Below are 15,057 nucleotides of genomic sequence, written 5' to 3'. Positions count from 1 at the left end.
AAGGGATTCAAAACCTGTGATTTTGGGGTTAAGATGTCTTCTGTGCGTTTAGTTACTTTGTGCACTAGGGAGTGGCCTACTTTGGTTGCGGCATGGCCGCCACGTGGCAGTTTGGATCTAACTCTGGTACAGCGCTTACACGTGGCTGTATCAGGTAGGCCTGAACTTTACGGCCAGTTTCCTTATATTGACTGTTGGAGACAGGCCGTAAATGACTCGCCAAAATGGCTCCAGACATGCCACGAGGAGCAGTGTCGCCTCATGGTAGCTAGGACTTGTTCGTCCACTAGGACTGGTGTTAGGCCCATTTTGGACACGCCCCCTGAGTCCGAGATCCCTTTGCCGCCCCCTTACTTTCCGTTAAGAGGAAGTGACGCAAACGCAGGAAGTCCTGCACCCCTCCCCTCATTACCCTCATCCACTTCCGTTTCCTCCTCCAGTACAGGATCCACCCCCCTCGTACTAAATCTCCCCTTCCGGAACCAGAACCCACCCCCATTAGAAACGAATATCCTGATTTGGCGCCACTTCAGACTTCCGGTCAAGCTTCATCTAGCTCGGCTCGAAGTGTTCTATTTACGACCTTTTCCCAAAACCAACCTCCCATATCCCCATACCCTATCTCTCCCCGACCGGAAACCATGACTGACGCTTCCCTACGTAGCCCCATCCAAACCCGACAGTTGACTGGTGCCCAACAATTAAAGCATTATCAGATGCCTCTTCGCCTAAATCCCGGGTCAGCTTATATCGATGCCGCAGGTCAAATGGCACACGCTGACCCAGTCTTCGTATATGTCCCATTTACCACTACCGACCTTTTAAACTGGAAGACCCATAATTCCTCGTATACTGAGAAACCACAAGCCATGACTGATCTGTTCACCTCAATAGTACAGACGCATAATCCGACATGGGCTGATTGCCAGCAGTTACTAATGACTTTATTTAACAATGAGGAAAGGACAAGAATAAATCAAGCAGCCATTAAAGCATTAGAAGATAGAGCCCGTGCTTTGAACCAAGCTAATCCAGCAGCATGGGCCGCAACACACTATCCCAATACCGATCCCGATTGGAACGTAAATGGTGCTGATATGGTTCAACTCAGAGCCTATAGAGACGCTATAATTGCTGGCATGAAAGCAGGAGGAAAGAAAGCCATTAACATGTCGAAGACAGTTGAGGTGATTCAGAAAAGCGATGAAGCACCCAGTGTCTTTTATGACCGATTATTGGAGGCATACCGCTTGTATACCCCCTTTAATCCGGAAGACGCAGACAATTCCCGAATGGTTAACTCCGCCTTTGTCAGCCAAGCATACGGAGATATTAAGCGCAAGCTACAAAAGTTAGAAGGGTTTGCAGGTATGTCCATCACCCAACTAATGGAGGTAGCAAATAAGGTCTATATGAACAGGGATACAGAAAGTAAGAAAGAGGAGGAGCGCAAGATGCGTAAAAAGGCTGATATGCTAGCGGTAGCGATCGCAGGCGTAGATAGACGGGGCCCAGATAGAGGCGATAGTAAGTGGAATGAGGAACCTCTAAGTAGAAATCAGTGCGCTTACTGTAGGGAAGAAGGGCATTGGAGAAATGAGTGTCCGCGAAGAGAACAGTCTGAGAAAGACAGACCTAGGACAGGTTATGGAAATTTTAGAGGCAGAGCGAGAGGTAGAGGAGGCCCCGGAGGGAGTAATGGTTATAGAGGGAGTAATGGGAACAGAGGAAGTGTTAGGGAAGATAGATATATTCCAGCAGCGCAAAGGTCCCGCGATAGAGAAGGTAGGGACTTCGTAGGATTGGCTGACACGGTCATGGAGGACTATTGATACCGACCGGGCTCCATCCCCCTTGGTCGAGCGGAGCCTATGGTCGATGTATCAATAGGGGGGAAAAGGAGTGCGTTCATGATCGACACTGGTGCCGAACATTCAGTGGTGACTAATCTAGTTGCTCCTCCATCTGGAAGGACTATTACTGTGATAGGAGCAACTGGAAGGAGTGCTGAAAAACCGGTTCTTAAAAGTCGACTCTGTACATTGGGAGGCCACGTAGTAAAACACCAATTCCTTTATATGCCTGAATGTCCAGTCCAATTGCTGGGACGTGATATGCTATCAAAATTACAAGCGCAGATTACGTTCCTACCAAATGGAACAACATCTTTAAAGTTTAATGGACCTTCAGGTATTATGACTTTATCCGTACCAAAGGAAGAAGAGTGGCGACTTTATACAGTGTTGACTAGCCAAAACCCTAGGAGTGATGAGACATTGTTTAACATACCAGGAGTTTGGGCAGAGAACAACCCACCAGGACTGGCCCGCAATATTCCACCTATAAAAATTGAACTGAAACTTGGGGTTTATCCAGTAAGCCTAAGACAATACCACATCCCACAGAAGGCTAAGAAGAACATCCAATCCTATCTGGATAAGTTCATACGGTATGGTATCCTAAAATTCTGTACTTCCCCCTGGAACACCCCATTGCTGCCTGTTCAAAAGCCCGGTACAGATGAGTATCGACCTGTACAGGACTTAAGAGCAGTCAATGATGCGGTTGTTAGTATACATCCAGTTGTACCCAATCCATATAACCTGCTTGCTTTAATTCCGGGCGGGGCTACTTACTTCACAGTCTTAGATCTCAAAGATGCCTTCTTTTGCCTCCGAATTGCCGCAGAAAGTCAATGTATTTTCGCTTTCCAATGGGAGAACGCTGTAACGGGCTCAAAACGCCAAATGACTTGGACAAGACTGCCCCAAGGGTTTAAAAATTCACCTACCCTATTTGGTTCAGCCCTAAGTCAAGATTTATTGGATTTCGAGTCTATCCCAGGAGAATGTGTATTGTTACAATATGTAGATGACTTGTTGATAGCAGCAGTTACAAAAGAAAAATGTCAGCAAGCAACGCACGATCTACTACATATTCTCTGGAAGGCAGGATACAAGGTGTCTAGAAAGAAGGCTCAGTTGTGTTTGCCAACTGTCAAGTATCTGGGATTCCATATCTCTGAAGGTCAAAGGATTATGGGGCCAGAGAGAAAAGAAGCTGTCTGCCAAATACCAATACCCAAGAATAGAAGACAAGTGCGAGAATTCTTGGGGGCAGCGGGCTTCTGTAGGATATGGATTCCCAGCTATGCGATACTAGCAAAACCTCTGTACGCAGCCATCAAAGGTACAGAGCACGACCCCTTCTTATGGACCCAAGAACAGCAAACGGCATTTGAAGATGTGAAGAAGGCTTTGATGAGTGCCCCAGCATTAGGTCTACCTGATCACACACGACCATTCTACTTATATGTACACGAGCAAAGAAGAATGGCTGTGGGAGTATTGACACAGTACTTGGGATCATGGCAAAGACCTGTTGCCTACATGTCTAAGCAATTGGATGCAGTGGCCAGCGGACTTGCACCTTGTCTAAGAGCCGTAGCTGCAGCCGCCCTGCTAGTAGCTGAAGCCGATAAACTCACTCTGGGTCAAGAACTTTATGTACGAGTTCCACATGCAGTACAGACGTTGTTGGATTACAAAGGAAATCATTGGTTTAGTAACAGCCGTATGACCAAGTATCAAGCAATGTTGTGTGAAAACCCAAGAGTGCATTTAGAGACTGTAAACACCTTAAATCCAGCTACCCTTTTGCCACAACCTACTGAAAGTCAACATGATTGTTTGGAAGTAATGGATGAAGTATTCTCAAGTAGACCAGATCTTCGTGATTTTCCCATCCAGAACCCCGATGTTCAATATTATACCGACGGCAGTAGTTATGTGAAAGAAGGGATCCGCTATGCAGGATATGCAGTAACAACAATAGACAAGGTGATAGAAGCCCGGCCACTGGCGAAAGGAACATCAGCACAAAAGGCAGAATTAATAGCACTAACACGAGCGTTACAATTGGCTGAAGGTTTAAGAGTAAATATCTATACGGACTCTAAGTATGCGTTTTTAACCACTCATGCCCACGGAGCTCTGTATAAAGAAAGAGGACTACTGAATTCAGAAGGCAAAGAAATCAAGTACGCAGCTGAAATCCTACAGCTATTGGAAGCAGTGTGGGAGCCGAAAGAAGTCGGTATTATACATTGTCGAGCGCATCTGAGAGGAGATGGTGATGTAACTAAGGGAAATCGGATGGCAGATAGTGCAGCTAAGCGTGCTGCTGAATCAGGAAGACAGGAGTATGTGGAGCATATAGCTGCTCTAATACCAACCCCACTGTCTCAATGGACTCCAGTTTATACAACTCAAGAAGAGGAGTGGTTAAAGACTGAACCGGGAAAGTATTTGGAGAACAAGTGGTATCAGCTAGAAGATGGGAGAATAGTTATACCAGCATCGCTAGCGGTAGAAATTGTCCAAAATTATCATAACGGGACACATTCTGGGAGAGACAGTACTGAAGAATCTCTCCGGAAACATTTCTACATACCAAGATTGTCCAACTTGACTCAGGCCATTGTACGCAGATGTGTAACGTGTGCTAAGAATAATGCAAGACAAGGACCAGTAAAGCCACCAGGAGTCCAGTTTATGGGGGGACTCCCCATGTCCGATCTACAAATAGACTTTACAGTGATGCCTTAATCGGGTGGACATCGTTACCTGCTGGTAATTGTGTGCACCTATTCAGGTTGGGTAGAAGCATGTCCTACTCGTACAGAGAAAGCAGGAGAAGTTGTGAGATTCCTGCTACGAGAAATAATACCCCGATATGGACTACCCTGTTCTATAGGATCGGACAATGGTCCAGCTTTTGTTCACCAGTGCCTACAACAACTGACTCATATGCTTGGTATAAAGTGGAGGCTTCATACTGCATATAGACCCCAGAGTTCTGGTAAGGTAGAGAGAATGAATAGAACTATTAAGAACCAGTTGGCTAAAATGTGTCAGGAAACCCAACTTAAGTGGAACGTTCTCTTACCTATAGCTCTATTGCGAATCCGCAGTACCCCTACCAGAAGGATGGGCCTCTCTCCTTTTGAAATTATGTATGGGCGACCACCTCCCGTACTTGGTAACTTAAGGGGGGATTTGAGTCAGTTGGGAGAAGGAATTACCCGGCAGCAGGTTGTAGAGTTGGGTAAGACTATGGAGGAGGTACAGAAATGGGTACAAGATAGATTACCTGTGAATATTTATCCCCCTGTTCATAATTATCATCCAGGAGACCAAGTGTGGATTAAAGAGTGGAATAATGTACCGTTAGGGCCCAAGTGGAGAGGTCCTTATGTTGTTCTTTTGTCTACCCCTACAGCGATAAAAGTAGCAGAAGTGACTCCGTGGATACATCACTCCAGGGTTAAACCAGCAGCAGTCGATTCTTGGCAAGTTACAGCAGATCCAGAGAATCCCTGCAAGATCCGGTTGAAACGCACTACTCAGTCGGAGTAACGAGGAATTATTGTGGATTACAAATTTTATTGTTACAGGTGTAAGTGAGAAGGCCATAATAAAGCCTGTCCTCTTACCATCACATAGTGTATAAGCCAGGAAAGTCCCGAAGGGACACCTGTGAAGACGAGCAGAACTCCATTCCCTGCAGCCCTCACATCCTGGAAGCTGAGGTTCCATCGCACGGACGAAGACTGAGGATGACGGCGAAAGATGTGCTTTTGATTGTGTTTATTTACATGTGTTTTTATATTCAGGAAGGTAGAGGTACCGACACTCCTAGCTGTGAGGTATGCATTAAGACTACGAGAACAGGTAACCATATTTCCCAAACCCTAATTTGGCATTCACAATACGAATGTAAAGGAGATGTATCAAGATGTAGATACTTAAATATAGACTATAGTGTATGCCATTTAGGAGTAGGAGAACCTAAGTGCTTCAGTCCGGAGTATCAGCCTCGTACAATTTGGTTGACTCTCAGGAATGGAGATCCTCAGGGGACCCTAATTAATAAGACGGTGTTAGAATCCGTATATTCTTCGGGTGTTCTGCTATTTGATGCATGTAAGGCGATATCAAGTGGTAGAAAGCCGTGGAATGTATGTGGGGATCTTAGATGGGAGAGGACGTATGGATCTAACAATAAATATATTTGTCCCAGTAGTAAAAATAAATATGTGAGTCCTAGATGCCCAAATAAAGACTATAACTTTTGCCCATATTGGTCTTGTGTGGGGTGGGCGACTTGGGGACAGACAGTAGATAAAGACATGATAGTGACTAAGTTGCCGACTAGCCCATATTGTAAGTCTATGGAATGCAACCCAGTCCATATACTTATTAATAACCCCGACAAGTTCCTAGATAAGTATGGCAATTTATTTGGGTTTCAGATATACGGGACGGGTTTAGATCCTGGGACATTATTGTTTATAGGGATAGAGACTGATACGGTATCCTCCCAGACTCATCAAGTATACCACTCCTTTTATGAAGAGATGAGTATAGATAATAAGATCCCCCATAGCGCTAAGAACCTGTTCATTGACCTAGCTGAAAGTATTGCCGGTAGTCTTAATGTTACCAACTGCTATGTGTGTGGAGGTACTAACATGGGAGACCAATGGCCTTGGGAAGCAAAGGAGGTAATGTCCGGTTCTGAGGCAGTTGACCAACTAATATCTGCACCAGCCGATTATCATTTGAGTGTTAGAGGTAAATCTGAGTGGAGATTAAAGACCTCCATCATAGGTTATGTTTGCATAGCAAGGAAAGGAATAATGTATAATACTTCTGTAGGAGAATTAACTTGTCTAGGGCAAAAAGCTTATGATGATGATACAAAGAATACAACTTGGTGGTCGGCTTCAAATGTCTCAGAACCATCTAACCCGTTTGCTAGATACGCCAATTTAAAGGATGTGTGGTTTGATTTATCCATCACATCTACCTGGAGAGCCCCAGCAAATTTGTACTGGATCTGTGGTAAGAAAGCCTATTCGGAGCTGCCACAGGACTGGGAAGGGGCATGTGTGTTGGGTATGCTCAAACCATCCTTCTTCTTGTTACCGATTGAAACAGGTGAGACTTTAGGTGTTAAAGTGTATGATGTGAATCATAGGAAGAAAAGGGGGCCCTTAGAGATAGGTACCTGGGAAGATAATGAATGGCCTCCCCAGCGTATCATAGATTATTATGGGCCAGCCACGTGGGCTGAGGATGGTACCTTTGGTTATAGAACCCCTATTTATATGCTCAACCGTATTATAAGATTACAGGCGGTGGTTGAGATTATCACAAATGAGACATCACAAGCGCTCAATCTTCTAGTGAAACATAATACCAGGATGAGGACAGCAGTATACCAGAATAGATTAGCCTTGGATTACCTTTTGGCAGTAGAGGGAGGTGTATGTGGGAAGTTTAACCTAAGCAATTGCTGTCTTCAAATAGATGATGAAGGGCAAGCAATAGCTGAGCTTACTAGCCATATGGTTAAACTAGCGCATGTGCCTACTCAGGTATGGAAAGGGTACAATCCAAGTAGTTGGTTTGGTAGCTGGTATGAGTGGTTTGGAGGGCTTAAGGCAGTGGTAGGTGGAGTCCTACTGATTTTACTGTTGTGTCTACTCCTGCCGTGTCTTATACCCTTAGTAGTTAGGTCTGTGCAAAGCCTGATAGGAAGTATAGCAGAGAGGAAGGCTGCTGCACAGATAATGGCGATATATAAATATAAGGCTCTAGATCAGGGAGAACCAATGCAAGAAGATGAATGTTGAAGATTCACATCATAAGATAAGTCTGGTCTGGTTCAAGGTAACTTGCGGTGTAAGCAAACTAAGGTTATGTGATGCCTCAAGTAATTGTAAAATATCAAGAGGCATCAAAGGGGGGAATGTGGTGGAATCTCGGTAAAAATAAATTTAGTAGGCCGAGATTACCACGTGGCATGTGTACGTGCATATGCTGACGTATCGATCAGTTGGTTGCACGAGGCAAGATACGATCAGTAGTGTACGGAGCATGTGCAAGAATACAGGATATAGTATTCCCCCTCCTCCATTGTGCTGGACAAGCCATGCGGTCAAACAGGAAGTTAATTCTTATTTGTATTGATTGGTTAAGAGAATGTGCGGGTGGAGCTTAATATGGGAGGAGTTATATGCCTATATAAGGAGCCTGCACTATTGTCCGGGGCTCAGAATTTGCTGTATTTTGGTGACGCTAGTCCCTCTGAGTCCCGATCGGTGATCCAATAAAGAATCTCTTCCTTCCTGAAGAAACCTGTGTCCATCTCTCTGTGCTTGGCTTCCGTCAGTTTCTCCGGTATCATCTCGGCCTCACTCTCTTCACTCAGTGGCTAATGTGACAGACCCGTGCCAAGTTATATTTTATACTGTTATGTAGGTGCATGCTGTCGTAGCACTTCATATATGATTGAAATGTTTATTGCACAGAAACCTAGAGAATTTACAATGAACCCACTGAGATATAGCTACCACCTGTTTTGAACCTATAGGATATCAAGCATGGGGCCATATGTCACAGCTCTAGCTAGTTATAATATTATGCAGCTTGTCATACTCACATCTTAATTATGCCGCATAACCCTACAAGTAGCATTTAGTCATGAATGTTTAGCCTTTGATGCATGTTCTTTTTATTATCTTAAAAACTGTGCTGAAATTTCAAATGTCACATTATGTATTGTATGTTGAAACCCTATATATCGTGCTACCACTGTCGTGACGTATTGAAACTATTTGTTAATTTGTGCACAACAAAAATAAAGAATATAAAAGAATACATGTTTGTCTTCCTTACCCTGCAGTGTTCCTTTAAGCAAAGCAAAACAAATTAACAAGAGCAGACACTGAAAATGAGTGGTGGGAAGAAGGAAAAAGATAAGGGCACCAGAATGGGTCATACTGCAATCCCAGTCTTTTTTTCTTTATTTAAATCTCCCACCCCACCATATGAATTGTCTCAGTACTGATGTGTGGGCACTCTAGGAGAGTCTGTGACAATTAGGGCACAACTAACTCGTACGGGATCTCTCTTTTCCTTGGCACAGTATGGCACAGAGACACAGTCTGTGCAATTTGAGTTGGCAGTGCCCAAGTGGAGGATTGACAAGGGAAATCATAAGTTTAGGTAAAAATAGCTGAACTGGAAACATGGTCTTCTTGGAGAATTTGTCCAATTCGGCTTCTTTAGAGTAAGCTTTCCAAATCTCCCTTTGACTCTCTACACTTCCAGCTTAGTGAACAAACTCTTCTCTGTATTTCATGCAGTGCCTTGTATATCGTCCTTATATTATTATCATTACAGTAAAATGTTCATTCCATGTATCCAACCATGCTTTGGTTTGTAGGTGGGAGCGCTTCAAAGAAAACCACGTGGGAGGGTGGACACCGTGTTCCTGCCGTAGTGTACTGGCCAGAGAATACACCACAAAATGTCACTGTCTCAGCCCTACTCAGGTAAGTTTTAGTCTGGGCCTGGCTTAAATGTGTACAAGGTCTATTCACTAAATTGGGAAATTCTAATTAACTGACTGGGAAATTGCGAACATTGGGCAAATATAGCTAAACTGGCATGTAACACATCCAAAAATTCACAATTCCCTTGTCAGTTCGCCACGTTTTCCAGTTTAGAGAATAAACGGGAAATAACTTACAGGACCACTCCGCACCAATAAAGTGTCTTTGCTTTCTAAAGTGTTTTATGGGTGAGAAGTATCACATAATAATGAGTCTATAAACGTGCTGTCAATCAAACAGCCAGGGAGGTTTCTTTCTCCTTCCGTGAGCTCCACTGACTACTTGAGTGTGGCTGCCTCCCCCTGCTTAAATCAGATCAGCCCTCAGACCAGCGTCCACAGACCTCCGATCAAAATGTTATAAGTGCGTGATCATGGGGGGAGAACTTCAGAGGCTTCCTTAATGGGAAGATTGACTATTTCCCCGTGAAGAGATTAAGTCACTTCCACGGAAAAGAGGAAGAGCGTGCAAAGGCTGTAGTTCATAAGAAACTGGTCTTAAATATACACCCAATGAATAAATGCATTAAAATCTACTAAATCGTGATTTTCCATTTTTGCCCATTTGGGCAGTGGAATATTCCTTTAACTCCCCAATAACCTGCATGTTGAAAGCTCTCAACATGTTTTACAAAAACAAATTCCTGTGTTTGTCAGTTATCTGCTCTTATTACAAGGGTCATGTTTACACAGTTACCTAATCAAATAACATGTTAAACGTGACCCAAGACCGAACACCACCTTCTCGAACTGAGAGCGTTATTTACTAAATGGTGAACTAAGCTGATCAGAACATTGATCTGTACATCTGAGGCTTCAAAACCAAAACCTACAACTTCCTATCTAGAAGACCCACTAAATGAACATGGACTGGGATCATTCGCACAGCACCCCAGGTGATACAAGCAGATGTAGCACCCTGAAAGATACCTCTGTCCTTGGCACCGATTGCCGTGGTATCCCACTGACTGAACAAAGCCTCCTGCTACCTGCTGCCTGCTAAAACCAGTGATTAGGGTCAAGCTTTGGACAAATACCATATTCCCATCCAGGGCAATGTTTATTCAGCTATGCCACCACTGGTTTCTACCAGAACCGTGTCTTAATAACAATCTGCAGGCGATTCCCAGTATTGTTTATTGTGCAGACTCTCAGTTGCTAAATTGTTAATCTGTTCTGCTGAAGAGATGCCCTTAACTAAGTGATTGCAGCTGATTTATTGCATGTCTGGTAGGCTTTAAACAGGCCCTAGTAAGAAGCTGACAGCTCCGAGCCGGGAGGGGGAGGCGGGGTGAACAACACTAGGATCGCAACTATCTGCCTCTGATGTCAATATTAAACCAGAACATGCTTCAGGAGATGGGGTAGGAGTCCTCTCTTACTTTATTGATCACTTATATCAGGTCTTAGCTAGCCATTACAAGCCAGCATTTATTAATATCAGGATGATTTGCAATGACAACCCTGAGATTTCACCAAAGTCGTCAAACTGGGAATTCTGAACAATTATGAATTATGAAATATACATTTTTGTCTGTTTTCCACAATTGTGATTTAGTGAACAAACCCACATGGGTTTGTTTATACCTTCTGAAATTAGAGAAATATCCCAACTAAAATTGCTTACCATGCTGTAAAAGTCAAGTGTAATACCCTGTATGTTACACATTAATTGCAGCTGGTATTGGGGATTCTATCTTTTGCCTTAAATAGAGAATTCAACCTCCGCTCCCCCACACCCAAACATTTCAGCATCTCCTGATTTGTGCAAAGTTGACCAATCTATGTCTGTCTGATAGTTGTTGTTTTTTTTTTTTTTTTTTTACCATTAAAGAATAAGCTCCCACGGGGTCCTGAGGAGATTACCAGCTCGTGGCACCCGTCACTCTACCTATAAGGATGGTAAATAAAGGCCTACTATCTTTAAAGGGAGACTCCACTGCCCAAATACTAAAAATAAAAAAAATAATCTGTGTAGTTGATATCCCCCAATATCTACATTCCCTGACTTTCTGTGTCTGTCCAAACGACGACGTCCTAATGCAACTCCTTGAGACGTTTTTAGAAAGCAGGTGCTCTGGGCACTTGCTGCTTCTTGAGCTTAGCTCCCCTGAGCTAAACAACCAGGAAGTAAAAGGACAGGTTGTCTGATTGACAGCCAGGAGGGTGTAACCAGATACATTTATAAAGGTGCTAATTTGTATTGAAATCTGCACTTTTTTTTTTCTACGTGGTGGGAGGATCAGCTGGACTGCCCAAGTAACAGAGTGCCCACAGCACCAAGGATCTAACCACCGACGGACTGGAGTCTGCCCAGGGTGGGGGCACAAGAGGGTGACCCGTTGCGGAGATGCCCGCGGGTGTGAATGGCCCATCTTAACTTGACAACATAAAGGACTCATCCTGCTGAAAGCTCAGATACTGAGGACAACGCTGCTCCCGTCTTGTTTAAAGTTTTATTATTAATTTTTCTTTCATAGGCATTCATTAATTGACATAATCAATTGTAGACGACTGTTATGGATCACTGAAATTAGTATATGCGTTAGTCGTGTTTAACCTGTTTTTGATCATTCTAGGCTACTACTGTCTAGCACAAGAATCTGAACCACACCTTAACTAGCTACTCCAGATTACATATATTTAGTCTACGCTCCAAGATACTAGCTTACGTAACTTTGTGACATATCACTATGCTTCACCATGCAATTGTTCAGACCTATGTTATTCTAGATGTATGTATTTGCCTATGCTGAAAAAATCAATAAAATCCCTTGGAATAATAAAAAAAAAAAAAAAGAAATCTGCACTTTTTGTAAAATGATAGAGACTCAATTCTCACACATAAAGGATTTCAGCAAACAAGAAGGGCTTTAATTATTTGGAGTGTTCCTTTAAGTCTAACTCCGCCCTCTGCCACCTTATAGTTAATCCTGCTATGTATACATAACTTTGTCCTGTAACAGCAGTAAACCCAGTCTGTGTACTTTAAATGTAACAAAACGTCCGTCTTCCCTAATATGCCAACTATCTTAACGCCCTTTGTTTTATCTTCTCACAGTGTGCTGGATATATTCCCCACCCTGGTATCTCTGGCAAACGCCACTCTTCCAGTGGACAGACGCTTTGATGGCAAAGACATATCTGAGATCCTGTTTGGGCGTTTGCAGAGCGGTCATAGGGTGAGCCAAAGATTTACTTGATAGCATAAAACAGCTGCGGCAGGAAGAGCAAGGCTTTCCAAGAACAGGAACACATTATTCTTCCTGAGACCTGCTTTTATTGTTTGGCTATTACTGGGAAATGAGAGCGAACACTTTACTTTCTCAGAATAACCGCCGTGTTCCATGTCTGCTTGTGGGAGAATTCAACCACTTAGAGGTGGTTCCAGTTAGGAATTATTTTTTTTGTTGTTGTAAATTTCGTTTTTATTAAGAGTTTGTTTTCATAGTGTATCAGCATTTTTGTGAGTTTGCAGTAGGAAAAGATATGCAGTATACTGAAAATACAAGGTTAAGCACAATGGGATGTGGATAGGTATACATTAATTTTTAGCTTACAGTGGACTCGCAGGTCCATGATTAGGTGTATAGCTTTTTGGCGCGCAGGCCTCAATTGCAAGATATGGTTCATTCACTTGTTGGGCGTCGTGTTCCTCCCCCCCTCCCACCCCGTTGTGTCGAGACCCTTCGCCATACATCTAGGGTGTGTTTCGTGTATATTGACAGTTCCTGGCTATCTGTGGTCTCCCTCATCCAGGAGATCCCGGATATCGGTTTACCTGCCTCCGCCTCCTCCGCTATCTTCCATAGTTTAAATACTCTGTCCTTTGACCACTCCATTACCCTCTGTAGGTGTGTGGTGACATAGTAAAGATGAAAGTCTGGTAGGGCCAGCCCTCCCTTACCTTTGGGCTACATCAGGGTGGTGAGTCTAAGTCTGGGCCTCCCCCCGTTCCATATGTATCTAGTCATCGCGGAGTTAAGGGTGGTGAAAAACGTTTTAGGTATCGCTATTGGGATAGCCTGGAGGAGGTAGAGAAGTCGCGGGAGGAAGTTCATTTTAATGACCTGGACTCGTCCCAACCACGATATATGTGGGTACGACCAGTCTCTCATGTCATTTTGGAATGCTTTAAGCATGTCTGCGAAGTTCTCTCTAAATAAGTCACTGCTCTTCCTCGTTAGCCATATGCCCAAGTATCTTATTTTACTTTCAGCCCAGTGGAATGGAAAGCTATGGCGTAGCGGTTCAGCTCGTTTGGTCGGTATGCTAATGTTAAGGATAAATGATTTGGAATTGTTTATTTTCAGGTTGGAGATATCTCCGAACGCCTGGAGTTCTTTCATGATGTTGGGGAGTGAGATTTCTGGGTTGGAGACTATGAAAAGGAGGTCATCTGCGAACGCGGCTACCTTGTGGTGTGTGTTGTCTGTTTCCAGCCCGGTTATGTCTCTGTTTTGTCGAATGTGTATCAGGAATGGTTCCAGAGCTAGTATGAATAGCAGCGGAGCTAGGGGACAGCCCTGTCGGGTGCCGTTATATATGGTGAATGGGTCCGTAAGCGCTCCGTTGACCAGTACTTGAGCTGTTGGCTCTAGGTATAGTGCCTCTACCCATCTCCGTATATGCGGTCCTATTCCCAGGTGTGATAAGGTTTCGAACAGGTACGTCCACCGGACCCTGTCGAACGCCTTCTCCACGTCTGTAGACAGCAGGAGAAGGCCCCCCTTTTGTCCCCTCTTTCCGTGTATAAGGGTCAGCGTTCGGATTGTGTTGTCCCTCGCCTCCCTGCCCCCCACGAACCCCACCTGGTGGACCAGTGAGGGGACGTGCATTGTGAGCCGTGTTGCTAGGACTTTGGCCAAAAGTTTAATATCGCAATTGATGAGCGAGATGGGCCTGTAGTTCCCGCAATATTCCCTGTCCTTGCCCTCTTTAGGGATAATAGTATTATGGGCTGTTAAGGCTTGTTTGGGTATGTGTTGTCCGACTCTGATTGCGTTGAACGCCTCTACCATCGGGGGGTATAGGTGTTCTGCGTAGGTTTTGTAGTATGCCGTCGGGAGTCCATCCGGACCCGGGCGTTTGCCCTCTTTCGTGCGTTTGACTGCGAGTGCCAGTTCCTCTAATGTGATTGGTTAATCTATCAATGCTGATGTCTCCCTGTCTAGGGTTGGCATCGGAAATTTAGCGAGGTAAGCCCGGATAGAGTCCCGTAGCCGCGATTTCGCTGCTTCAGTTTGTGGTTGTGGCAGTGTGTACAGGTCTGAGTAATATGCGCGGATCGTCGTCATTATGTCCGTCGGAAGTCGGTGAAGTGTCCCGTGTTTATCTCTGATTTTTTCGATGTATGTCTGTTGTCTCCTTTTGTTCAGCATCCTGGCCAATAGTTTGCCACTCTTATTCCCATGAAGGGCAAAGAAGGCTTTGTGTCTGGTTGCGTCCCTATAATGTTTGGAGTGTAGTAAAGTAGTAAGGTCTCGTCTCAATTGTAGTAGTTGGGCCTGTCTGGAGTGTGTCTGTGTATGTTTGTTCAGTTCCTCTAGTTTGTGTATGTCGGCAAGTATCTCGGATAAGCGGGCCTCGGATTGT

The 15,057-nt window shown here is 44.2% G+C and overlaps 2 protein-coding genes across 6 annotated transcripts in view; both read left to right on the top strand.

Moving 5' to 3' along the window:
• GNA13 (G protein subunit alpha 13) overlaps positions 1-15,057 on the top strand; it is a 598,177-nt gene that overhangs the window by 195,240 nt on the left and 387,880 nt on the right. The gene's annotated exons all lie outside the window — the stretch shown is intronic.
• Positions 1-15,057, top strand: part of ARSG (arylsulfatase G) — a 114,673-nt gene that overhangs the window by 85,729 nt on the left and 13,887 nt on the right. For all 5 annotated transcript variants that reach the window (XM_063456102.1, XM_063456105.1, XM_063456100.1 and 2 more), the window contains exons 9-10: positions 9,295-9,403; positions 12,524-12,644. In XM_063456102.1, the coding sequence (XP_063312172.1) occupies positions 9,295-9,403; positions 12,524-12,644 (230 nt within the window). The remainder of the gene's footprint in view (positions 1-9,294; positions 9,404-12,523; positions 12,645-15,057) is intronic.

The sequence above is a fragment of the Pelobates fuscus genome, chromosome 5 (assembly GCF_036172605.1).
Source record: "Pelobates fuscus isolate aPelFus1 chromosome 5, aPelFus1.pri, whole genome shotgun sequence".
Taxonomy (NCBI): Eukaryota; Metazoa; Chordata; class Amphibia; order Anura; family Pelobatidae; genus Pelobates; species Pelobates fuscus.
The sequence above is the reverse complement of the archived record's forward strand: the minus strand, read 5'-3'. Positions and strand labels throughout refer to the sequence as shown.